This window comes from Drosophila albomicans, chromosome X (genome assembly GCF_009650485.2).
Source record: "Drosophila albomicans strain 15112-1751.03 chromosome X, ASM965048v2, whole genome shotgun sequence".
Lineage (NCBI taxonomy): Eukaryota > Metazoa > Arthropoda > Insecta > Diptera > Drosophilidae > Drosophila > Drosophila albomicans.
Window position 1 is genome coordinate 17,521,013 of NC_047627.2, and position 23,735 is coordinate 17,544,747.

General features: G+C 40.6%; 8 protein-coding genes across 10 annotated transcripts; 5 read left to right on the forward strand and 3 right to left on the reverse strand.

Annotated features, from left to right (window-relative positions):
• The first annotated feature begins 3,504 nt into the window (after positions 1-3,504).
• Positions 3,505-5,081, forward strand: LOC117571357 (glycine, alanine and asparagine-rich protein). The gene has a single exon (XM_034253469.2). It carries the CDS (start codon positions 3,592-3,594, stop codon positions 4,852-4,854), a length of 1,263 nt encoding a protein of 420 aa, XP_034109360.1. The 5' UTR covers positions 3,505-3,591; the 3' UTR covers positions 4,855-5,081.
• A 2,488-nt stretch (positions 5,082-7,569) lies between these two features.
• On the forward strand, positions 7,570-8,039 carry LOC117567047 (uncharacterized). Its single transcript, XM_034246764.2, has 2 exons — positions 7,570-7,740; positions 7,798-8,039. The coding sequence occupies exons 1-2, from the start codon at positions 7,611-7,613 to the stop codon at positions 8,037-8,039; spliced, it is 372 nt and encodes a 123-aa protein (XP_034102655.2). The 5' UTR covers positions 7,570-7,610.
• A 577-nt stretch (positions 8,040-8,616) lies between these two features.
• On the reverse strand, positions 8,617-9,548 carry LOC117567031 (histidine-rich glycoprotein). The gene has a single exon (XM_034246737.2). It carries the CDS (start codon positions 9,275-9,277, stop codon positions 8,738-8,740), a length of 540 nt encoding a protein of 179 aa, XP_034102628.1. The 5' UTR covers positions 9,278-9,548; the 3' UTR covers positions 8,617-8,737.
• A 4,420-nt stretch (positions 9,549-13,968) lies between these two features.
• LOC117570705 (uncharacterized) lies at positions 13,969-14,601 on the reverse strand. The gene has a single exon (XM_034252513.2). The coding sequence runs from the start codon at positions 14,522-14,524 to the stop codon at positions 14,120-14,122; it is 405 nt and encodes a 134-aa protein (XP_034108404.1). The 5' UTR covers positions 14,525-14,601; the 3' UTR covers positions 13,969-14,119.
• A 301-nt stretch (positions 14,602-14,902) lies between these two features.
• Positions 14,903-16,688, forward strand: LOC117577579 (putative inositol monophosphatase 3). 2 transcript variants are annotated; one of them, XM_034262422.2, is made up of 3 exons: positions 14,903-15,065; positions 15,174-15,854; positions 15,914-16,688. In XM_034262422.2, the coding sequence occupies exons 2-3, from the start codon at positions 15,308-15,310 to the stop codon at positions 16,453-16,455; spliced, it is 1,089 nt and encodes a 362-aa protein (XP_034118313.1). In that variant the 5' UTR covers positions 14,903-15,065; positions 15,174-15,307; the 3' UTR covers positions 16,456-16,688. The 2 variants fall into 2 exon arrangements, with proteins under 2 accessions (XP_034118313.1, XP_034118314.1); XM_034262423.2 differs by having other exon boundaries at positions 15,177-15,854.
• Positions 16,689-17,117: 429 nt separating this feature from the next.
• Positions 17,118-22,225, forward strand: LOC117573280 (uncharacterized). 2 transcript variants are annotated; one of them, XM_034256381.2, is made up of 2 exons: positions 17,118-18,686; positions 22,134-22,225. In XM_034256381.2, exon 1 carries the CDS (start codon positions 17,198-17,200, stop codon positions 18,680-18,682), a length of 1,485 nt encoding a protein of 494 aa, XP_034112272.1. In that variant the 5' UTR covers positions 17,118-17,197; the 3' UTR covers positions 18,683-18,686; positions 22,134-22,225. The 2 variants fall into 2 exon arrangements, with proteins under 2 accessions (XP_034112272.1, XP_034112262.1); XM_034256371.2 differs by lacking the exon at positions 22,134-22,225 and adding an exon at positions 21,130-21,270 and having other exon boundaries at positions 17,119-18,686.
• On the forward strand, positions 21,268-22,965 carry LOC117573287 (glycolipid transfer protein; the record flags this gene model as incomplete). Its single annotated transcript, XM_034256393.2, has 4 exons — positions 21,268-21,388; positions 21,488-21,543; positions 22,134-22,391; positions 22,451-22,965. Coding segments are annotated over 4 exons (603 nt in total), but the record flags the coding sequence as incomplete, so codon positions are not given.
• On the reverse strand, positions 22,957-23,529 carry LOC117567023 (transmembrane protein 17B). Its single transcript, XM_034246725.2, has 2 exons — positions 23,416-23,529; positions 22,957-23,334 (listed from the first exon to the last, which is right to left on the reverse strand). Exons 1-2 carry the CDS (start codon positions 23,527-23,529, stop codon positions 22,957-22,959), a joined length of 492 nt encoding a protein of 163 aa, XP_034102616.2.
• Between the last annotated feature and the right edge of the window lie 206 nt (positions 23,530-23,735).

Here is a 23,735-nt window from a genome sequence, read left to right on the forward strand (position 1 = left end):
AATAGTCAAATGGTAATGAGGTGCCAAAATGGCATAACCAAAAGCCCCTTCAACCTACCTAAAAAAAACCTAAAAAAAAAAAGGTGGCCCAAGAAAGAATGCTGTAGTACGCAAGTTGGCTACAAATTGACTGCCACAGTCACAGAGATTTGAAAACCTGAAATCTGGAAATGTGTAAATTAGTTGTGATTTCATATTTGCCCAACCAACTCAGCCAATGACAGGCGCTGCCTCAGAAAGCATCATTTCAACAAATATGTGGCAAATGCGTCCAAATAGTGCCAACTGAACCAAATAGTATCAACATTAGCAAGCTAAGATACATTTTTGCCAGTGTATTTTTGAAAAGTATTTAATACAACTATAAAGTTCAACAGCATGACATTAATATATAATAGAATTTACATACATTTCTTCTCTTTCTTTTTGAAAAGTTGTCAAAAGAGGCAACATAATTTTTCTATACATTATGGTACTAAGCATAGAGAGTATATTTTAACTAAAAATTAATATTTATGCAATTCTCAACAATGAAATTTAGACAACATTACAATTACTTATATTACAATTGTTATCACTTATTATTACTTATTCTTGCGAAAACTACAGTCGAATAAAAGCACTACAATGTGGTAAAATATTAAAATATACTGAAGGCAATTATTGGTATACCGAAAAAGTACCACATTATAAATATACTATAGTGTACAACATATACCATATTATCAGCCAAAGTACCCGATTGATTTGGCCGTTTTTTGTCACACAAAAGTATTTCTTAATAAAAACTTTAAAGCTTCAAAATGATTTAATTTTTTTCTGATTTGCGAGGGACGAAAGTGGGTTTTGCAAAAATTTTAAACGAACTTGATCTGCGTGCAAACATATTGAGTGCTGTTGAAATAAAAATTCTTATAGTCTCTGAGACTTTGGTGTTCATACGGACATGACTATTGACGCTGATCAAAAATATGGAGTTGGAGGTGCTTTTTTCCGCCTCTTACATATGTTGAGATATAATACTTTTCCACCCTATTTTGCTGTTTTTCACAGAACATTTAGATACATTTTAGAATTTCGCTTACGCTAAAATCAATAATATCATCCACTTTAAATCATATTCTAAGTAGCTTATTAATATTCTTCATATACAAAGCCTATAAATTGAAAATAGGCCAACTTTTGGATAGTCAAACCTTTTGTGGATCGCAAAATGAAACCAGTCGCTGTTTGCTACAGATCGTAAAAATTATGAATATACGAGTATTATGCCGGCATGTGTTGTAATATAATCTTTTGGTCCAATTTGCATACACGTTCTAGCCAAAAATTGAAGAAAAAACAACAGATCATCAGAGCATTTGTAATTTTCAGCATAGTGGAACACAATGAATAGACGGAACGCGCCCTTTATGATGCGGACGTGGGACTAGTTTTAAACGCTACTCAACTCGACTTGACTCGACTCGATTTGTCTTAACTTGAGTTGACTTGGAATTTATTTGTACAGCATTTGTGCTCGCTCGCGGTTAGCACATCGACAGATATTCCCCCATTTCCATTACCATCCACACAGGCATTAGGCATAAACATGGCACAACCAAATATCCAAAGCCAAAACCAAAACCAAAGCCAAAGCCAAAGTCATTGGCAGTAGCTACGTGTAGCCATGCACAAGATCTTGACTGAATGAATGACGATACGAGTATCTCAGTCTGCGACTCTACTGAGTTCCTCAATATGCATATGCGCCGGCTATAGCTATATAATGAACATATATAGTATAAACAACAGCACCCAAACACGCGTACACTGTGCCAAAAGCAAAAGTAGTTAAGGGAAATACCAGCAAGTGCGAAACTTTTATTATCATATTTATTGCTTTTTTTATTACAATAAACATTCATGGATTCATGGATTCAGAGATTCAGATTTTATTGTTTTATTGACTAAACGCTGTAACATTTAATTTAATGTGACCAATTTTAACTGCTTCATAGTCACTACACTGTAAAATTATTGCTTGCAAATAAATCGAAGGTCAAGTTAATTCATTATTTGGAAATACAAATTTGCAGAAAATTTTTTATTAATTGCTGTAAAAAAATGTATACATACACACAGAAAAAAAATAATTTAGATTGAAAAGTAGTTTTTAATTCTTGATTTAGAATTTTTTCGATTTAAAAAAGAAATCTTGAAATACGATTTTTAGGTTGAAAAAATCATAAATTAAAATTATTACGCCAGCATTATTATTATTTTGAGAGTAAAATCTTGCTTCAAGAATGTTTCATTCTATATTGAAAAGAAAATTGCTAATCTTAGTTAAAGAACTTTTCGATCTTAATTAAAGTGTTTCCTTCTTTTTCAATTTTTCCATTCTTGAAACAAGATTATGAAGATTGGGCAACCTAGAATTTGGATCTTGATTTAGGAAAAAATCTTCTTGGAACAATTTTGACATCATATAATTTTATTTCAATATTTTATTTTGAATTTTAGCACAATTTTTCTTCCTGTGTGGAAAAAAATATAGTATGAACTGCGAGCAACATTAAATCATTATTAAATATTTGTGGCTTACTTAAAACTGAATTTACTCTAAGATACAAAAATTGGAAAATATATCTCTGAATTAAATACAATATTATGTTTTTCATATGTTTTAGTTTTATTTTTTCCATTTTCTTATATTTAAAATAAATTATTCTTATTTTATTTGTGTCTTCAAAGAAATGTTGATTGTTTTATTATTTATTTTTTCAGTAGTTTATTTTTTATGTATATTTTTCAGTTTTATTATAATGTTGCTTGATCACGAAGCTTGTCAAGCCCTTTTACTCAAATCTTTTCTTAATCAAATAAAAAGATAGAAAAACTGTTGGTCATTTAATGTTTTCTTTTTGGTGTAAAAGCAAATAATGTATTTGATTTGTTGGTTTATTTTTGCAGCGACCCCAATTTCTTAGAGTGTAGCGGTAATTTGGGAATTACCTGCGCTTCTTGCGAATCGTTTTGGCGGCGGATGGCAGACGGCGGGTTTATTTGCCCCCGAGAGAGGTGAGAAAATATCTCAGTTTATGGTTAAGTAGTTGAGTTGACAGACGGAGGGAGGGAGAGAGATATGCCAAAATGCTGTCTGTATAGATGGATAGCTAGATAAACACAGATAGATGGACAGATGGACAGACTGATGGTTGGTTGGATAGATTGCTGGATGTGTAGCTGGGGACGCGCCTTAGTTTTTGGCATTTCGGTGTGGCCCATAAGTAACTATTTATGAATTAAGCAAACAGCTTGACGAGCTTCAAAGTGTCGCTGCTGTTGCGGTTGCTGCTGCTGCTGCTGCTGCTGTTGCTGTTGCTGTCGACGTTGGGTCCAGTGTCAAGCTGAAGATGTGTATTATTAGAACTACACACACACACGCACACTCGCACACACACTCAGACTGAGCTCACAGCTCAGTTGGCCTATAAATTTGTGCGTATCGCCATTGGGGAACATCAGTTGAGTTTTGCCCAGTCCAGGCACCACACACCCACAGAGACTAAGAGAGAGACAGAGAGAGAGAGAGAGGAAGCGAGCAAGATGAAGCTGTTTGTCTGTATTGTTGTTGCCCTTCTGGCGCTCAGTGCGCCCGCCCAAGCTTTGCTGGGCGCCAAGATTGCCTTGCTCAAGGCCCTTGGCGGTGGTATTGGCGGTGGCAGCGGCTTTGGCACCAGCGGCGGTGGCAGCAGCAGCGGTGGCAGCAGCTACAGCGGTGGCTACGGCAGCGGCGCCTACAACGGCGGCTATGGCCAGGGATACTACACACAACAGAGCCGTCCAGTCTACAACAGCGGATACAGCAATGGTGGCAGCTACGGCGGCAGCTATGGCGGTGGTTATGGCGGTGGTTATGGCGGTGGTTATGGTGGTGGTTATGGCGGTGGCGAGCAGGTCATCAAGGTCATCAAGGTGGTCGAGCAACAGCCCAGCTATGCCCGCTCCAGCGGCTACACCGGTGGCTACAACGGTGGCTACTCTGGTGGCTACTCCGGTGGCTACAACGGTGGCTACTCTGGCAGCTACAGCGGTGGCAACAGCTACGCCAGCTCCGGCAGCTATGCCAGCTCCGTGGCCTCGGCTCCGGTTGTCCAGACCTCGGCTGTTGCCCAGGCTGTGCCCGTGCCCTCCGTCACCTACACCGCCCCAGCTCCCGCTCCCGCTCCAGTTGCAGTGCCAGTGTCTGTCTCTGTGCCTGCACCAGCTCCCATCACCTACTCCGCTCCAGCACCCGCTCCTGCACCCGTCAGCTACACCGTGTCCGCCCCAGCGCCCGCTCCAGTCACCTACTCTGTGCCCGCTCCCCAGCCTGTAGTGCGTGTGGCTCCCGCTCCCGTTCCCGTTTCCGTTCCCGCTCCAGCGCCAGTGACCTACTCCGTGCCAGCGCCACAGCCTGTGGTGCGTGTGCAGCCCGCTCCCGTTCCAGTCCCAGTTCAAGTGCCCGCTCCAGTTACTTACTCTGTGCCCGCGCCACAGCCTATTAGCTACTCGGTGCCCGCACCCCAGCCTCAGCCACAACAGCAGTTTGTGAAGACCATCAAGGTGATCGTCGATGACGACAACAGCGGCGACAACAACAGCCGTGTTCCCAGTCCAGTCTATGGTGCACCAGCGCCTGTGGTCAACTCCTACTCGACTGCGTCGTCGAGCAGCGGTTGGAACAACGCCGGCTCTGGTGGCTGGAACAACAATGGTGGCTGGAACAACGGCGGCTCAAGCTGGGGCAACGGTGGCTCAAGCTGGGGCAACGGCGGCTCTGGCTGGAAGAGCGGCGGCATCTGGGAGAAACTCGCTGCCGGCTGCTAAATGTCTTCATCTTCTTGGACATTGGCCAGTCGCATTCTAACCACAAAACGCTGCCCCAAAAAAGAAAATAATTCGACCACAGTCGATACGATATTGTTACCTACTTACGATCTACGATCTACGATCATATCTAATCTAAAAACTTACTCACCTACTGTACTTTTTTTTTGTTTTTTTTGTGTGTCTAGTTCTTAAAAAAAATATACATCAACGACTATTGTACTTAATCCTAAAACTGTTATTTTTCTCTTCTTACTGTCTCTGTCGCTGTGTAAATACCGCAAAAAATAAAAAATAAACTTAAATCAAACACAAATGCTAATCGGTTTTTTTTTTCGTTTACTGGACTTTCAAATTATTTTGACCTTCTTTTCGGGGCGAGGGTTACATAATCGAGAACTTCAATCGCTGCCGTTTGTCTCCTCAAAAATATTTTGGGGGAATTTTTTGTCTGTTTCTTGTTGATTTTTCTGAATATTTGGCATTAGGCCATGGTCTGAGTTCATTGTGTTCTACGCACACAGCAGCACACATCGATCACTTATCACCTAGTTGCTAACTGTGATCAAATCGCGATGCTAACGAATCTGCGATGCCAACTTGAAATCGCCGTTGTCGCTATCGCTGTCGCGCTCCCTCTGTGGTTTGGCTTTGTGAGAATGAGTCTAGTGCCATTTAGAGAATCATTTTGTATAAAAAAAAAAACAAAATCCAGTCACATATTCACCACTAACTAGAGATGACACTCAGATGATAAGCACTCACGAAGCGAAAATAAATTGCAGTTTTTCACTAAAAACAAATCAGTAAGCTACAGTCGAGTGTGCTCGATTGTGAGATACCCGCTAACCATTTTGATTATAATCAAAACAGTGCGGAATTGGATTGGATTTTTAAAATAAATAATCTACCGCAATACTAAAATGTACCAAAGGCTATATTTGGTATATTATATACATATACATATAGTACATATACATATATATTTTTTTAGGTTTTTCTTTTCGCTAACTATACTTGGTAAGAAGTTGAAGTGTATTTTTCTTATTTCACAATTTTTTTGTATTTTGCAATTTAAAATTTAGAGCAACCATAATAGAACATTTAAGTGTTTGGAAAGCAGAGAATTTTTCCATTTCAAATTAAAATAAAACTAACAATTAAAATAAAAATCCATATTAACGCTTAACTGTTGGAAATTTCTTGCGATATGCTTTCAAACGTTCAATATACGCAGCATTTGGTGGAATGTCCGCTAGCTTCTTTTTCTTTCTCGGTGGCTCATAAACAGCATAATCTTCGAAATATGGCCGCTTGCCATTATGAATAGGATAAGTTTGATCCATTTCCATTTCGTCCATTTCTATCTTAAATTTGTTTTTAGATTTGAAAAAACTTCATTCGTTGAATTGAGAGGTAGCCAAAATTCCAGCTTGATTTGATAACTCAACAATTTGTTGAGCTGAGTAATGTCATTCAATTGTTTAAATGATAAACTTATGTGATTTATTGAAAGTACCTAATATATACATAGTTAAATGTGATGGTGATGATGAACACAAAAAAAACAAGTAAGAAAGCTACAGTCGAGTGTACTCGACTGTGATATAACCGCTACCCATTTTGAATAAAAGAAATATATTTTGCGGTATTTTTCTCAAAATATACCGAATATACTGCAAAAATACTAAAAATATACCAAATGGTATATTTGGTATATCGATATAGTGCCGCATTCAAAATATACCATAGACGGCTCAATATACCAGATTGTCAGACAAAGCAACTCAGTAAGTAGGCGTTTTTGCCTATACAAAACTATTTCTTTAATAACATCCACAATTTTTATCTGATCGCAACAAAATTTTCAGGAATCATAACTACTATAGTTATTATTATATATAACTCGCAACTCTAGCTTTAAAATTACGCTTGTTAATCGATTTTTTTGTTTTGCGGGGGAGGAAGTGGGCGTGGCAAAAATTTGAAACAAACTTGATCTGCGTGCAAGCATTACAAATGCTGTCGAAAAGAAATTATAGCTCTATCTCTTATAGTCTCTGAGATCCAGAGTTTCATACGGACAGACGGACAGACACACAGACACACAGACAGACAGACGGACAGACGGACAGACGGACATGGCTATATCGTCTCGGCTGTTGACGCTGATCAAGAATATATATACTTTATAGGGTCGAAGATGCCTCCTTCTACCTGTTACATACATTTCCTGCCGGCACAAAGTTATAATACCCTTCTACCCTATGGGTAGCGGGTATAAAAATAAAAAATCAATATCAAATTGAGAGTTTACTTTTATTTTCGTCCAAACTTATTTATTCAACATAGTATATTATGATAATGCTGAGCTTTGTATATGTTGTAGAATAAATTAAATGCAAATTGTAAACGGAATATTCCACAGCAAAATATAAATTTTAAAACACAACTAAATCTATATCAAAACTGCTCTTTTACTTCTCTTAAGATTATTTTAAAATACGAAAATACTTTTAATTTCACGAACACTTTGCTCTAATCGAAAGTCAATCAATTAGCCTTCTCATGGCTGTTGCCTGGCTGCATTTATGTTCTTATCTCGAATTCCCAGGCAGTTGAGCGCAACGAGTACTTCGATGTCAACGTTGTCGGCCCCCGTTGGTCGTTCAGCCAAGACGTGCCACATCCGGCCAAATTTGTGCATATAAATAACACACAATATTGAGTGCAACAGCAGTTGATTCTACTACACAATGAGCATACGTGGCGGCTACTTAATATTGCTTGTACTGCTACCAATGTCAGTTGTTGCTGGCAAAGCGATGTCACAACAACATCAAACGCTGGAATTGCAGCACGCTGAGGGCAAACGTGCGGCCAACGGTACGTATACTGAATATACTAGAGAGTTCTTAACAAAAGTGTCTTCTTCTTGCTTAGATTACGGTCCCTGGATACAGATCAGCTCAGCTGTGCTCCAGCTGGTGCCCGATGAACAGACGCAGCTGCTGCTGCTGCAAACACACGAGGGTCCCAGCACCGTCAGCACTGCCAGCAACTTGCCCAACTGGCATCACATTCCTGGCTTGCCATTGGGACATGAACCGAGGCACAAAGTCAGCGACAATCTGGACTTTGAGCGGCAGCAGACAACGCATTACGTCAAGTCTCATGGACGCTAGGAAGGATTGAGCTGACCGAAGCTTTTATGTTTTATATACATACATATGTATGTATATTTTTTTATGTTTTAATTCGCTAACTACTTGGTAAGAAGTTAACGTGTATTTTTTTTTATTTCACATTTTTTTTGTATTTTGCAAATAAAAATTTAGAACATTTAAGTGTTTGGAAAGCAGAGAATTTTTCCATTTCAAAATGAAATAAACGCAACAATTAAAATTTGATACTCTTCCTAAATAAAAATCCATATTAACGCTTAACTGTTGGAAATTTCTTGCGATATGCTTTCAAACGTTCAATATACGCAGCATTTGGTGGAACGTCCGCTAGCTTCTTTTTCTTTCTCGGTGGCTCGTAAGCAGCATAATCTTCGAAATATGGCCGCTTGCCATTATGAATAGGATAAGTTTGATCCAATTCCATTTCTATCGTAAATTTGTTTTTAGATTTGAGAAAACCTCATTCGTTGAATTGAGAGGCAGCCAAAATTCCAGCTTGCTTTGATAACTCAACAATTTGTTGAGCTGAGTAATGTCATTCAATTGTTTATATGATAAACTTATGTGATTTATTGAAAGGACATAATATATAGTTAAATGTGATGGGTAAAAAAAAAACAAAAAAAAAAAAAAAAGATCAATATTAGCTATGAGAAACGAGGGCGGGACGAAGAACAAAGATACGACTATCACAGTCTTTAGTGCAGATCGAGCTCCTGATGGTGATCATGATGATGGTTGTCGAACACATGAATCTGATGCTCCAGCTCAAGCTGTTGCTCCACATGCTGCTCCTCGAGCTGATGCTCCAGCTGCTGCTTCTCATGCTCCTCGCGATCCTTGAACTCATACAGTGTGCTATAGCTGAAGGCGCCCTTGCCATGATCAATGCCCGGCACCGGTTGCTCATCGTGATGATGATGATGCTCCTCAATCTCTGGCTCATAGTGATGCTCGTGATGTTCGCTAGCCTCGGCGTATTCCTCGCCGGCATCGCTGCTGCCATAATCCGCTGGAAAACTGTGCTCGTTCAGCTGCTCGGCCAAGGCGCCCAAGTGCTCATGATCCGCATGCGCATCGCTATCGCTGAAATCCAGTTTGGACAATGCCTCGCCAGCGCTCAAGGCGCCGGCATAGTTGCCCAGCAGTCCAGCGGCTGGAATGCCACCAATGTAGCCCGCTTGGGCGAATAGCGCCTGGGCGAGCAGCAGGATCAGTTTGAAGCGCCAGCTGAACATTTCGTTGCGATCTTCAGGTGTGAAGTGTGGAGTTGAGTTTGTGCAAAGCAGTTGCTACTTTTGGCTACCGACGCGGCGAAATGGTGCAAGTCGACTATTTTCTTTTCGGCAAGTGCTGTGGCATTTATACGCTGGCTTTTGGCACACATTTTCCTGCATTTTCCAGCCGCAACAGCAGCAGAAACAACAACAACAACAACATAAGCAACAGCAGCAGCAACATTTTTAAGCTGCGCTTTTGTTTGGCTTGGCTTGGCTTTGGCTCGGCTCGGCTTTGCCCATCCATGTTGCAATGGACATCTGCCGACAACAGCAACGATGACGACGATGACGACGACGACGACGGCTGCAGCTGATAATTTTGTGCACTTATTGTGCAGATTACGTATACGCCAGCGCGGACGATTGAGCCAGGCCAAAGCAACTTCAGCTGACTAGCTGGATGGCTGGCTGTCTGGCTGTCTGTCTGGCTAGCTGGCTGACCATTGAATAGCCGCAATTATAAGAGGCGCCCGCCATCGCCACCGCCACCGCAGCAGCTGTTGCAAGGTGCGTATACGTAATATTTTGTTGTGGCAGCGGCTCCAGTTCTATGCCAGGCGAAATGATTACGCCTTGCATAACCATAACGTCTTTCATTACGACTCCGCTGTTCGATCTTGTCAAGGCGATGCGACGACGCGGAAGCAACCGCCTCAACCTCCAACCTTCTTCGTCACACCCCGCGTTCCGCGCCTCGCCTCGCCTCTTTTGTTCCTCGTACCAAGCAGCTCACACACAGACGCCAAGTGGCAACTAATTGCGTTGATCAACAAAACGGAAACGATGGCCAACAAGTGTAGAATAGCCCACAAAAAAAAAGAGTAGAAATAACAAAATTAAATAAGAAAGATAGCGACGAGGGTTGCTCGAAGAATACCGAGTTGAAAGCAAGCTGCATTCGCTTCGATTGTGCAACTGTACAGCCAAGCTGTGGCAACCACTCTCGGTGCGGGGCAATTAAATGCGTTAGCCAGCAGAGCGACACAACACTGATGCACATACATACAACCACAATTACTATACAGCTATAACCGAGTTGATACTCGTAGTTGCTGTTGTTCACGGATGCGACTCATCACCAATGCCAAGCAACTGACTGCGATATTGCAGAAGTAACCGCAACAACGCAAATATCACATGTGAGTAGCAAAGCGTACACTCGTTCAATTAGTCATATATATATATATGTATCTTGTTTCTGTGTGACAACAATTTGCTATTGCAAACTCGAAATATGCGTTTAAATTGTCACGACAATTGTGATAAAGACAAATGTTAAGTATGTTAGGCTAATAATCACTTAATAAACAAACATTATTTTGATATTCGGAAAAGTGATATATCACCTTTTCTTTATCCAATTTATAAATTTCATAATTTCAACTAATCAACGTTAGATTAATAATCACTTGATACCATATGATATTCAGAAATTGGATTAGGCACTAATTTAAAAATTTTAAAATTATAGTAAAATATATTAGGCTAATAATAATTCTTTATCTTATTTTGGTAGATGAATAAACAATTATTATATTTATATTCGGAAACGTTAAGAAATCTTAGTTGGACTAGTAGTCACTCGATTTCTTATATATCGATAAGGAAATTCAAAAATTCGATTCATAACTTTTTACCTCATAAAATTGAAAAATGTTAACAAATATATTGATAATATATTTTGGTAAATAAATATAATATTCAGAAATTCTATTAATCTTTTTTTCTTTACCTCATTTAAAAATTAAAAAATGTACAGAAAATTATTTCTCAATAATAATTACTTGATATTTTATTTAGCAGTTATACGTCTGCCATAATATTAAGGAATGCAACCGAACATTTATATTTATCTAATTATTAAATGTAAAGAGAGTCATCTTTACATATATTTCATTCTTTCCCCAAATCTCTTTTTAATGTACAAAAATTCATATCATCGAATTGTTAAATGTTTTCATGAGTCAGTTAATTTATCACTTTTGTTTGCATGCCAAACAAACATTCAGATATCTATCATATGTGAATCATTTATTTTTTTGAGCGCAGCTTTGAATACAAATCATAATGGGATAATTTATAATTAGCAATTAAATTTGGCAGAATTCATCAGAAAGTAATAAAATATTGAAAACAGTTTTAAGAAATAAAATTAATGTAGAGCATTTTTTAAATAAATTGGATTAAAAGATAATTGAATATTAATTAGAAAATACATTTAATGAATACAATTTCATTAGAAATTTACTAGATATTATATATTTGACTAAATATTTAAATTGTGTAAACAACACAGAAATTAGAATACTCGCCGAATGCATTTCACAAAGTGAGCTGCATTCGAGTATTTCTCAAGTGAGTAAATGCACGTTAAACTCGAGTTATTTGTAGAGTAAGAAATTGCAATTGTATTGCCTAAATACATTCACTGAGTCGTGAATATACATACATACATGTATGAGTACTCATACTCGTATTCGTTTTCGAACACGTATAACAATTAGCTTACACTTTTATTCATCACAATTTTTGACACATTGCCAGCCACAAAATTTCAGCTGCAAGCACACGCCGTTGCCTGTCGCTGTTGTTGTTGCTGCTGCTGTTGTTGCTGCTACTGTTAGCGTGTCAGTAGCAACTACAACAACAGCAACAACCATAAGCATAATAGGAGCAAGTCAAGCGGGGCAGTGGGGCACCCCACACAAATTACCAATGTAATAAGCTGATGTTGCTGTTGTTGTTGTTGCTACTGCTTATTACTACTGCTGCTGTTGTTGTTGTAAGTGATTGCTGCGCGTACTCCCACAGCAACCACAACAGCCTCAACTACAACGAAAACAACAACAACAACAACAACAACTCCAACGGACACGTTTGTTATTAATTCGCATTTTGTCGGCAGCATTTCCTAACGCAAATATTTCTTTTTTTTTAGTCTTTTTTGCGTTTCTTTTTATATACCCTGTAAGCAAAGAAAGCAGCAGCAGGCGGGGTATATTACAATTGTGCAAATGTTTGCAGTATCTACAATTGAATTAAATTTAAACTTTCTTTGTGTTTAGTGTTTAGAAATACTTATTCATTTAAAATGTATAGAAGTTATTTATGGATGAGTAAATTTTATTACTAAATTGAAATGATATACTCAACAAAATGTATTTGATTATTTAAACAACTTATTGAAATCTATTAAGAATGAACTTAAAGTATAAATATTAAGAATAATCAATTTATAAATATTAGAACTAATATTTATAATATAAAAGTTATTTTTTTAAAACAAAACATTAGAGAAATGTAAAATATTCAAATTTATTGAATTTCGCTGTCATTAAACAATTACTGTTAAATATTAAAAATATACAAGTAGTATAAACAAGAGTAATATTCAACTGTAGTCAAAATACATATATGAAGAATAAATAAAATATTTATTTAACCATATAAAAGATCATTAAAAAAAATTAATATAAAAAAAATCACTAAGCTTTTTCTAATATACATATTATTCTATTATATATATACCACACAAATACTATAATATACCGAATGCTATATTTGGTATACTTTGCACTTGTGTGGGTGAGTGAGTTAGTAAGGGAACAAGTGAGCGAGCGAGAAGACGATGATGATGCTGGCCCACACAGGTTACATACTGGGGTCGTTTGCATTGTTGCTGCTTTCTATTTAACATGCACTTGTTCATTGTGCCGCATTAGTAACCCAATTGTGTTTCGTGTCATGCCAAGACCGAGACTGCAAGAATTTTCTGTAGATCGTTAGATGACTCGTCTTGTAGAATGCTTCTTGCATTGAGTCTGGTGTATACACCAGACGCGCCCTCTTAGCGCAACGCGAAATTTCCCTAACGCCTACTTTTCTCAAACAGAATTTATACTCGACGAGTCTTGTAGATAATCAGTTCCGCATATACGGCAAAACGAAGTGATAAAGTCTTTTCGCATCTTGTGTCTACACATGACGGGACTGGAAGAAAACTTGTATATTGTCTACGAATAAAACACAATCGGGAATGTAAGCCGCTTTCTCTCCTCTCCGCTCCTCCGCTCCTCTGCCACTATCTGTCTTTTTTTCATGTGTGTGTAAGTTTGTTTGTAAGAGGGTGTTGAGATGGATGTCGCACCTCTCAGATAAGCAACAGATTGCTCACGTATGTGTGCAAATGCATGTAATATGTTTGCACATGTGTGTGTGTGCTCACAGTGAGGGTCAGAATCATAAGTTTGGCACAAGTTTTTTAGTTTTAAAAATACTCAAACTTCAATAATAAGTAAAATAAATATTGTGCATAATTTCGTATTCGGACAGACAGGCAGGCGCACTCGGCGACTGACAATGCTGCAGTGACCGTGGCATTTGCGCAACGGCCACCTGAGGATTTGGCGGCTGTTATTTTTCTGTCGTTGCCATTTATTTTTGCTTTTGGCGGCGTCAACAGCTTTTGGTATTCAAATTAAAGCGCCGCCGTCGCAACACGATAGCTTTCATCAGTGCTTTACATTGCACATGCGAAAGCTTTCACAATGTTATCGAAAGCTCAGCACAGCGACGTTTCAGGATCTCGTTTTTTTCTGTAAAAACATACATATGTCCACCATATATATTGTACATTATGTACGCATGAATTATAAATCTTGTTTACATTTATTTTGTTAGCTACATTTGAATAGTGTAATGATTGAAAGTGATATAGTGACAAAAATGTGTTAAAATTGAATGAGTGCAGCAATTGCTTTGCTGTGTGTATGTCTTGTCCTGTGCTTGACGTAGTCTCTATTAAATTTCACCTCCAACGGCGCCCTCCAATTCCTCCTCTTCATCTTCCTCGTCAATGTCCACCCAACCGTCGTCGCTTAGCTCAGCGATGGTGTCATTATCATCAACGACAGCTTGCACGCTGGTATCGTCCTCGGTGGATCCCGAATTGGTGTTGCTGTCCGCAATGGTGGCCGTTGTCCATCCGGGCACGTTGGAGCGCTCCGGACGTTGTTCCTGGGTGATGCCAGTCTCCGATGTTGAGTCGCTAGTCGAAGATGGTGCTGTTTCGGTGGCGGTCACAGTCACCGATGAGCAGCGGCCGGCTTCGATGGCGGCCTTGGTCTTGTTGCGACGACGCACATTCTCATATTCCTCCAGATCGGCCAATGTCAGTTGGATGCTTTGTAAATTGCGTTTTAGCATGATTTCCTTTTCCACTATCGTTTTCGTTGTCTTTTGGTTTCCCACCAGAAATTGTGCGCGGCCTAGAAACAGTTATAATACTGGGCTGCCACCTAGACGAAACGCTTTTTTCAAAGCGCGCGGTAGCCCTGCCAGTCATTTTGATGACCAAATAATAAATTTTTGCAATGTAGGGCTTTTCGAAGCAACAATAATTAAACCTACTATTGAAAAAAATCAAATATTTTATAGAATAAAAAACAATGTAGATTTTATTTTTATTTAAATGATTTTACACAAAAAAAAAAACGATTTGATTTAAATCGTAGTTATGAATTCGATTACATTCATTTAGCAATAGACCTATCGTTCCACCACCACAGTCTTTGTTGACGTCTATCGGCAGCCAGAGGAACTTTTTTTGTTTGCCCAACAACCCATCAATTGGTTTGTTTTGAGCAGCAGACCAAACAAGTGGGTGAAGCGAAGTGCGACGTGGAATTGACGCGATTCTCTAAGCGTCTTAAATTCTACCGTCACCGTTCATTTTGGGCCACAACTGGTGAGTGAGACGCTTTTGTTCTTATTTACCTAACGCCGCCTAACACACAACTTGTTGTTCTTTGCTTCTCTGTTGATTTATTCAATTTGTTTATCGGGGCAAAACCAGCAGCAACAGCTGTGGAGTGGTGATCTGGCATAGCCTGCGGCTTCGCGGCAAGTGGCACAACCCACGTCGCACTTGTAAATGAGACCGGCTGCCAGTGCTGAAAGAGACAACGCAGCGACAACTTTACCTCATTGATGATCCCCATGAAAGAACGCAAAGATCGCAAGGAAATCATGAACGGACGCACCATTCGCATCAATCGTGTGCCAGCCACCATCACAGCCATTCTGCTGACCATTGTGCTCGTCTACTTTCTCAACTTCCATCAGGAGGAGCGACCATCCATCTATGGCATGCTCCGCAGCGACAACAAAGTAAATCTACGTAAAATGCTGATTGCCGCCATTCAAGCGGCACAACGCGGTGGTCTCGAGATAGTCGATGTAGCCAACAGCCGTCAGCTGAAGGAGCGCAGCAAAGGCAAAACAGCCGAGGGCGTCAATGATCCTTTCACTGATGCCGATGGGAGATCGCATTGTGTGATGAAGCAGGGCCTGAAACGCATCTTTCCACGGGTGCATATCTTCTCGGAAGAGGATAAGGAGCATTGTCAAGATGCGCACAGCTTCGACTTGGACCCCACAGTGCTGCACGAAACGGCCATTGTGCCCGACGTGGCTGTGACGGCCCAAGACGTCACTGTCTGGGTGGATCCACTGGATGCCACCAAGGAGTTTACAGGTAGACATTGACATGATTGCACAGAGCAGTTGCATTACAGCTCACTCTCTTTCTTGCAGAGGAACTCTATGAATATGTGACCACAATGGTGTGTGTGGCTGTTGCTGGCCAGCCAGTTATTGGCGTCATCCATAATCCCTTCAGTGGACACACGGCTTGGGCGTGGGTGGGCCATAGCATGTCGGAGTATCTGGCCGAATTGCACAAGCTGCCGCGTGCTGATAAAGGCAGCGATCCCATCATCACCATCTCCAGATCGCACACTGCCGCCGCCCAGGATGTGACGCGTGCTGTCTTTGGGCAGAACGTTAACATCCTGACAGCTGCCGGCGCTGGCTATAAAGTGCTGCAGGTGGTGGCCAACAATGCCACAGCTTACCTGCACACGTCCATCATTAAGAAGTGGGACATTTGCGCTGGCGACGCAATACTGCGTGCTCTGGGCGGCGCCATGACCACGCTGAACGATGAATCGATCAACTACGGACCCAATGAGTCGCCCGTGAATAAGGACGGTCTCTTGGCTAGCCTCACACATCACGGCGATTACATGGAGCGTGTGTCCAAATATCGTGCTCAACACAATGGCAAGCTGAGGTAGTGAAGGAGTCCTAACTATCCCCATACTACCACATATACACTCTCTGGAATCGGGAATCGAGAATCTCTGGCAGCAGATGCTGTGTGCACGTGGAACGTCCTCAGCTTAGGCATAAGTTTAAAGTAGCGAAACAAAAACCTGTTTTTCATGTCGATTCGTCTCAACTTCGACGGGTCATGAACCCCAAGAAGACTCGCGTCCAACTGAATAAAATTACATAATTATTTTTTTTATATTATTTATTCAAATTGAGTTTAGTAATAAGCTTGCTCCCAATTCACAAAAACAAAACAAAAAAACATTCTTTTTCGCTCATTTAAAATGGGGGAAACATGCATAATTTGAAGTATCAAGTGTGTAAACTAGAAATTGCCTAAATAAACTTGGAAATATAATAATAATGTTGCTGTATAGCTTAAGAAGTAAGTTAATTATTTATTATTGCTATCTGTTTATTTGTAAAAATACAATTTATATTCCAGTTGATGATTTAACTGCTGAAAGTAGTAGTATATTTATTTAATTGCCATGTATACAAATGTAAACAAATTTTAAAAAAAGAGATGGCGCAATTATTGCTACAAATTTATCGATTAAAGTGCTTGTCACCTGTGCAACTCTGGGACCGCAACAGCTGTTTACCGATACCCCATCACAAGAGGTTGTCATTGCTGCCAATCAGCTGTTCACGCATCGATGCGGATTGCTTGCTGTCTGTGTGTTGTGTTGTGGTGCGGCAGCAATGAGCAGCTGCATCAACGACTGCAAGCGCGAGCATAAAATTGAAGTGGAGCCACTACAAGACGCCGATCAAGTGGAGCACAGCTTGCTGCTAATCAAGGGACGCCTGCAGCCAAGCTGCACAAGTGCCAAACAGTTGAAAGCGACGCTCTCGCTACGCCAGCAAGAACAGGAGCAATTAACACAGCTGACGACAGCCGGTGAATTCAAGTTATTGTTCGATTTGGGCGAATCTGATACTGCAGCTGAGTGTGAACTGCACCTCTGCTGCTGCAACGCCCAGCGGCGACTGCAATTCAGGTATCAGCCACGACGTAGCACATATCGCGTGCAGCCGCTGCTGCTGCTCTGCGAAGACGAGAACGAACAGTCTGTGGAGGATCTCTGTGCCTGCATCGATCTGAACCTGCGTCTGGTGCAGTGCATCTATGCGCACAAATTAAGCGCCGCCGGCTTCGGGAATCGCACCTTCACCCTCAACGGCGCCTGTTGCGTCTTTCGCTCGCAGCTTAGCTGCGCAACGGCACGCGACTGCGTTGAGGACGAGCTGTGGCAACGCTTTGCCAGCGAAATCCTCTCCAGCGACGACTGGGGCCAGCAGCTACACCTCAAGTTTGTTGCCTTCATCAGTTGTACGCGCTACGACGGCGACGCTGTCGCGGCTAGCGGCGATTATTCGTACGCGAACATACGCCGGCATCTCCAGGCACACGCTGCATTGGGTGGCGGTGGTCTGGCGCTATTTGGCACCGGTCATTTCTACGCCTGGCCACGGCACTTTAACCAAATTGGCGACTGCATTCGCAGCAGCCGGCGCGTGGATGTCGCCAGTCAGCCGGACGAGAGCAACTATCGTCGCAGCTACGGCGGCGTTTATGCCAGCACCTTGGGTGCTGTGTGCCACGAGTTGGGGCATTGCTTTGATCTCGGCCACACCCAGGAGGGTGTCATGGGCCATGGCTTTGACTATCTGAATCGTGTGCTCACCGTCGATCAGCTGACGGAGCATCTGCCGCAACGCATTGTCACAACATCAGCTGCCGCCGCATCCGCTTCCACATCGTCGCGCCCTCGTTTCACACAGCTGAAACTCAAGCAGCCCGCAGGCAATAAGTTTCTGGATAATTATCATAGCCAGCGACGCAACGATTGCTTCTACTTCTCACGCAATTGTGCCGTTATTCTTGCCCAGCATCGCTGGCTGCGCCCCGATCTCAAGGCCCAACTCCACAACGCACACATTCAACTGCTGCCCGACAGCTCCGAGATTGTGTCCAACATTGCGTTGCGTCTCGTCGAACTGCGTTGCAATCTCAACAGTCTTGTCGCCCACTACGAGGAATTCCCCGCACAACCAGCCACACTACGCTTTCGTCTGCCGGATGCCTTATGGCATCTGCTGGCCACACAACGCTCCCACTACGTCTTTGTACTGACCATTGAGGGCGACACCAAGCGACTGGCCTGTGACCCCGTTCAGGATTAAGCGGGTAAGCGCACAGCTTGATTAACTAACTAATGGTGCAACTTAGAGGTTGCATTTCATATTCGTTGTTAAGAAAGGGTCTTGTGCAGTCTAAACGCACGTCTTAGTTTATATTTTACTCTTTTACAATCCCTTCATTTCATATTCAATTCTGGTAAGGGTCTCGAGCAGTCTAAACCCATACTTCACTTCATATTCAATACTCACATAGGATTTTGAGCAGTCTAAACCCATACTTCACTTCATATTTTATACACAGGGTCTGGTACAGTCTAAACGCACGCCTTAGCTTATATTTTACTCTTTTGCAATATCTTAATTTCATATTCAATTCTGGTAAAGAGTCTAGAGCAGTCTAAACCCATACTTCATTTCATATTCAGAATCTTGAGTAGTCTAAGCCCATACCGTTACTTCATTTTCAATACTCACACAATATTCTGGTGCAGTCTTAACGCGCGCTTTAGCTTATATTTTACCTTTTGCCATCTTCTTAATTTCATATTTGATTCTGATAAAAGGGGTCGAGCTTCACATTCAATACTCACACAGCGTCGATCTTGAGCAGTCTATACTCAAACATAACTTTAAATTCAATTTCCAAAACTAACGCCACCTCTTAAGAACTGCAATGATTTTTACTTTTTCGATTTAGAAAATTCCAGAGATAATTTGCTGATAATTAATGACAACTTTGGTAATTCCGATCGTATTTTAAAACGAAATTTACCTGCGTTTTTTATTCGGATTGACGAGAGACTCTTTAGGCAAAAATTAATTTACTACGCTCGTACCATAAACGATTGCAAACGTGATTTTTTCTAATTCAGATTAGGAATCAACGTAAATGTTTGATGTATACCATAAAGTAATTTGGGTGATGAGTGTTTTTGATCAGAGCACACGAATTCCCCTTGTTGCAAGGTATGCTATAAAGATAAACGAGGCAATTGGTACGGTGTTATACGGTATGTAACCTGCCCTTCCTCAATAGTCCAATAAATGATCGTCCAGGTAACAGAGGTTAATTGCGTGAGTCATTCGGTGACATATCTGTGGAGTACCAGCGATTGGCATTACGCGTTCGAGCACTCAATGATTCATGTTGTTGAACAAACAAATGTGTGATTTGCTTATCGAATACTCGAAGTGTCCAACTGAGTTTCGATTAAAATATGCAAACACTCAACGAATATGTGAATGAGTACATTCAAATATACTCACTGTGTGAGGTAAGAGACCAGAGACCCTAAACGTGCTGAGTAAATTGAGACTGGTTTAGTTTCTGTTTGCTGTTTCTAAACCGCAGCGTGGTGATCTCTGAGAGAATGCGGGAGAGCTCTTAAGATCTCTCACTCTTTCTCTCTCCCTCTCTCTCAGTGGGCTGGCGGCCTCATCGATCGTCGGCTATGTCAAATGGGTTAAGCCCCATTGCGTTGTCAGCATTGCTGCACAGTGGAGCAAGTGTGATAGTGCTTAAAGGTTTTTGAATAAGTGTAGATCGGGCTGATAACAAAAAATACAATAGGATTATTTATTTATTATATTTGAAGATTAAAATGTTAATCTATGGTACAGAAAAACTTTGGGATAATGATGAATATTAATAAAAAAAATGATTAGTTTAAGAATATTTCGTCGAGTTGAACAGCACTGTATTTTGCTGTTCAGGTAGCTACTTTGTGCATCAATTGGGGTGAATAATTTATAAAAGAAAATGCATTGATATCATGATTCATTCATAGTTATGCTTTGTCCTTTGTCCCTTCAAAAAGCTCAAGCAGCAAGAAGCTTAAAGCTCAATACGGCTATTGAATTATTTTGTATTCCACGCAATTATTCAAATATTCAGTTTAAGGAGCGATTCCAAACTAGTCTTTCATCATCATTTTGGCCACTTGAGTTACTCGATAAGTTAATTCTGATACTCAGCATATAAATGTAAGCAAGAAATCAATTTCTAAGTGAAATATGAGACAACGATAAGCGGAGAGTGAAGTGCTGTCTTCCGGACGTTTGCGTCTATTTTTAACCACTGTGCAAAGTCGCATTGCCGTTGCCTGAGAAACTTGTATTTCAGATACTTTCCGTATTTGCTCATTTGTGTGTTTGTTTTTTTCGCTATAGTTAAAGTTTTTGTTGGTATTAATATTATTATTTTGTGTTGTCGACTCTCAATACTCTCGGGGTTCGATAATGGAAATGCTTTGATATGAACGACAACAAAACAATCACAAGCAACAAATACAAAATGCTTTATTAATATTTTTTTGACGGAGGTGCTGATAAGATAAATCGACACTGGCACTGCTGGCAACAACAAATCATCGAAATAGTCGCGAATTTTGATATTCGGGAAAACGTAAAGAAATAGAAAAATCGTACAAAAACCAGTGCCATATCATTGACCAAACTCAAACTCAACTGTTCGCTCACTTCTGTTTCAGACTTCAACTGGAGCAGCGGCAGTCAGCAAAGCGAACAGCGACGTCAACAGTAGCAACAATACTTAACAGCAAATAAATATAAATTTAAGTAACTGCATAAATAATTTATATATCTATAAATATATATATAAAGTATAATCGGAAAAGATGGCAAATGCGCGAATACAATTCAAGACTTTGAAGGGATTTCCCGAGGCGACGGATAAAATCGAAACACAAACGTTTTTAAATGCGGCCAAGGAAATCGTAACTGTCATCGGTAAGCCAAGTGATCGATAGCATCGATCGATGCGCATTTTGTCTATCTATCGGCGTACTAATAATCATTAACTCCGTCCGTACACTCACACACACGCAGAGACCTTTGGCAAACTCTTTACGCCTGTCATCAGCGACATGAATGGCAATATAAACGTAAGTTGTATTTCTTGTTTAGTGACTTCATTAATTCGCTTGTTTATTATTTAGTAATTTCATTCCTTTGCTTTGCACTTTTGTTTGTGACTGCGCTCACTTTGCTTATATTAATTAATTTGTAAGTTGCATTTCTCATTTCTTTTAAGTATCATCTTCATTAATTCACTTGTTAATTATTTGGAAATTTCCCAAATTCATTTATTTATTCGTTTGTTTTGCACTTTTATTTGTGACTGTGCTTATTATTTTTTTTTTCTTAATTAATAAGTGACATTTCTCATTTCTTCTAATATGGTCTTGATTAATTTGCTTGGGCATTATTAAGCGACTTCATAAATTTATTTCCACCACTTTTATTAGTTATTGTAGTATTTAGTTAATTTCTTATTTTTGTGATTTCCTTTATCATTGTTTTGCTTATTAAACCTTGAGTTTTAGTGCTCCAAAAGATAACTTAACTCTATTTACATAATTTTCCTATTCTTAAATATTACGCCAAAGATAAGTTAACTTATTTTCCAGTTTTTAAATCTATTTCCTTTGATTTCCACGATAATCACCTAATAGCCTAATCAAAATACTTACAGAAACTGACAAAAGTCTACGGCACAGATGTGCTGAAGTATCAGTATCTGGAGGATATGATAGTGCTGAATGTGAATGTGGATGACTTTGCGGCGAATGCGTTGCTCTGGCTGAAGCGTGGCCTCCAGCTCATCTGCACGTTCTTCGAGAACATCTACAACGATGCCCAGAGCTCAGAGGCACTGAAGCAGCATCTGCAGGATGCCTACGAGCGCACACTGAAGCCCTACCATGGCTTCATTGTACAGAGCACCATCAAGGTGAGCTTCACATTTCCAATTTGATGTGTGACTCTAATTAACTGCGTTTACGTTTACAGATCATTTATAGCTGGGTGCCGACGCGCAGTCAACTGCTTGGCCAGGGCGACGCGCAGCAGGAAAACATCGAGGTGCTAACGAATTATTTGCCCACAATGCGGGCGCAGCTCGACAGGATCGATGCGTTACTCAAGTCGCACAATTTGGACGATAGCCGCAAAGTGTGATTTCATATTGCCTGCCTGCTTAGCCTGCCTTAGTTTAACTTCCTAATCCTAATACTCGCTGCCCATAGTCAAAAAGCATGTGTGATAGAGTAGTGAAGTAATCTGTCTGTCTGTCGTGTCTGTCCGTTTGAGAATATTTTAGTAACCGCGATTCATAAAAGAAACCAAAGCAATAAGATTTGCTTGCTTTATTTAAAAAAATTCAGTCAATTGAGTTGCTTTGGTCACACTGAATTATTTTGGGTAGCGAGTATCTCGCAGTCGAGCATCCTCGACTGTTAGTGTTCTATTTGTTTTTTTTATTAATTTGATTATTTAAAAGATAAACTTTGCCAAGCTCACTGCAACGTTGTCTCTGTTTCTGTTTTCAATTCGGTTTCCTTTCCCTTCCCATTCCCCTTCCCCTCCACTTCGCTGGCGGCGGCCGAAGACAAAGCATGATGAATGATGGCCACCAGAGCTTCGAGCGTGATCAACAGAAACTGCAGATTCGAGAGAATGTGCAGCCAGGTGACGGCGTAAACAGCAACCAGACGCAAATAGAGCAACGTGGGCAACAGCACGCAAGGCGTCAGCGTCAATAGGAGCCACATCGTTGTGACGCCGGTGCAGAGATTGATCGAGTAGCCGGCATAGAGACGCAACGATTCGGCACCCGTGGCCAGCACAAAGGCCACCAGCATGGCCAATCCCTTGTAGTTCCACAGCACATCCACCTAAGCAAGAGAAGAGATGGAAGGATAAGCGAAAGAGAATGAGAGAGAAGAGATCGATCGATTGTTTGCTGTTGCACTCACACAGACGATCATGTGCAGCAAATAGCTGCAAGCCCACACGATGGAGACATGGCCATTGATCTGCAGCAGCATTTGCATCACCAAATTGGACCGTTGCGGCGTCACTATTCGCATGCAAATATGAAAGCATAAGGCCAATTAGCTGCATCATTTATTCATAATTGCCAATACTCACAAGCCAAACTGTAATTGTAGCTGATGTTGCTGTTGTTGCTGTTGCCTTCGTTGATTGTTGCCATCGTCGCGGTGTAAAGTACACTGAACTCGCCGACAAGTTGCTGTTCTTTTACTCCAACTTTATCGCATTGTTGTTTACGTTA

Coding starts and splice junctions, on each gene's coding strand:
- LOC117571357 (XM_034253469.2), top strand. CDS start 3,592: ATGAAGCTGTTTGTCTGTATTGTTGTTGCCCTTCTGGCGCTCAGTGCG.
- LOC117567047 (XM_034246764.2), top strand. CDS start 7,611: ATGAGCATACGTGGCGGCTACTTAATATTGCTTGTACTGCTACCAATG. Junction 7,741..7,797: donor GGGCAAACGTGCGGCCAACG/GTACGTATACTG, acceptor CTTCTTGCTTAG/ATTACGGTCCCTGGATACAG.
- LOC117567031 (XM_034246737.2), bottom strand. CDS start 9,277: ATGTTCAGCTGGCGCTTCAAACTGATCCTGCTGCTCGCCCAGGCGCTA.
- LOC117570705 (XM_034252513.2), bottom strand. CDS start 14,524: ATGCTAAAACGCAATTTACAAAGCATCCAACTGACATTGGCCGATCTG.
- LOC117577579 (XM_034262422.2), top strand. CDS start 15,308: ATGATCCCCATGAAAGAACGCAAAGATCGCAAGGAAATCATGAACGGA. Junction 15,855..15,913: donor TGCCACCAAGGAGTTTACAG/GTAGACATTGAC, acceptor TCTTTCTTGCAG/AGGAACTCTATGAATATGTG.
- LOC117573280 (XM_034256381.2), top strand. CDS start 17,198: ATGAGCAGCTGCATCAACGACTGCAAGCGCGAGCATAAAATTGAAGTG.
- LOC117567023 (XM_034246725.2), bottom strand. CDS start 23,529: ATGCGAATAGTGACGCCGCAACGGTCCAATTTGGTGATGCAAATGCTG. Junction 23,335..23,415: donor TGCTGCACATGATCGTCTGT/GTGAGTGCAACA, acceptor TCTCTTGCTTAG/GTGGATGTGCTGTGGAACTA.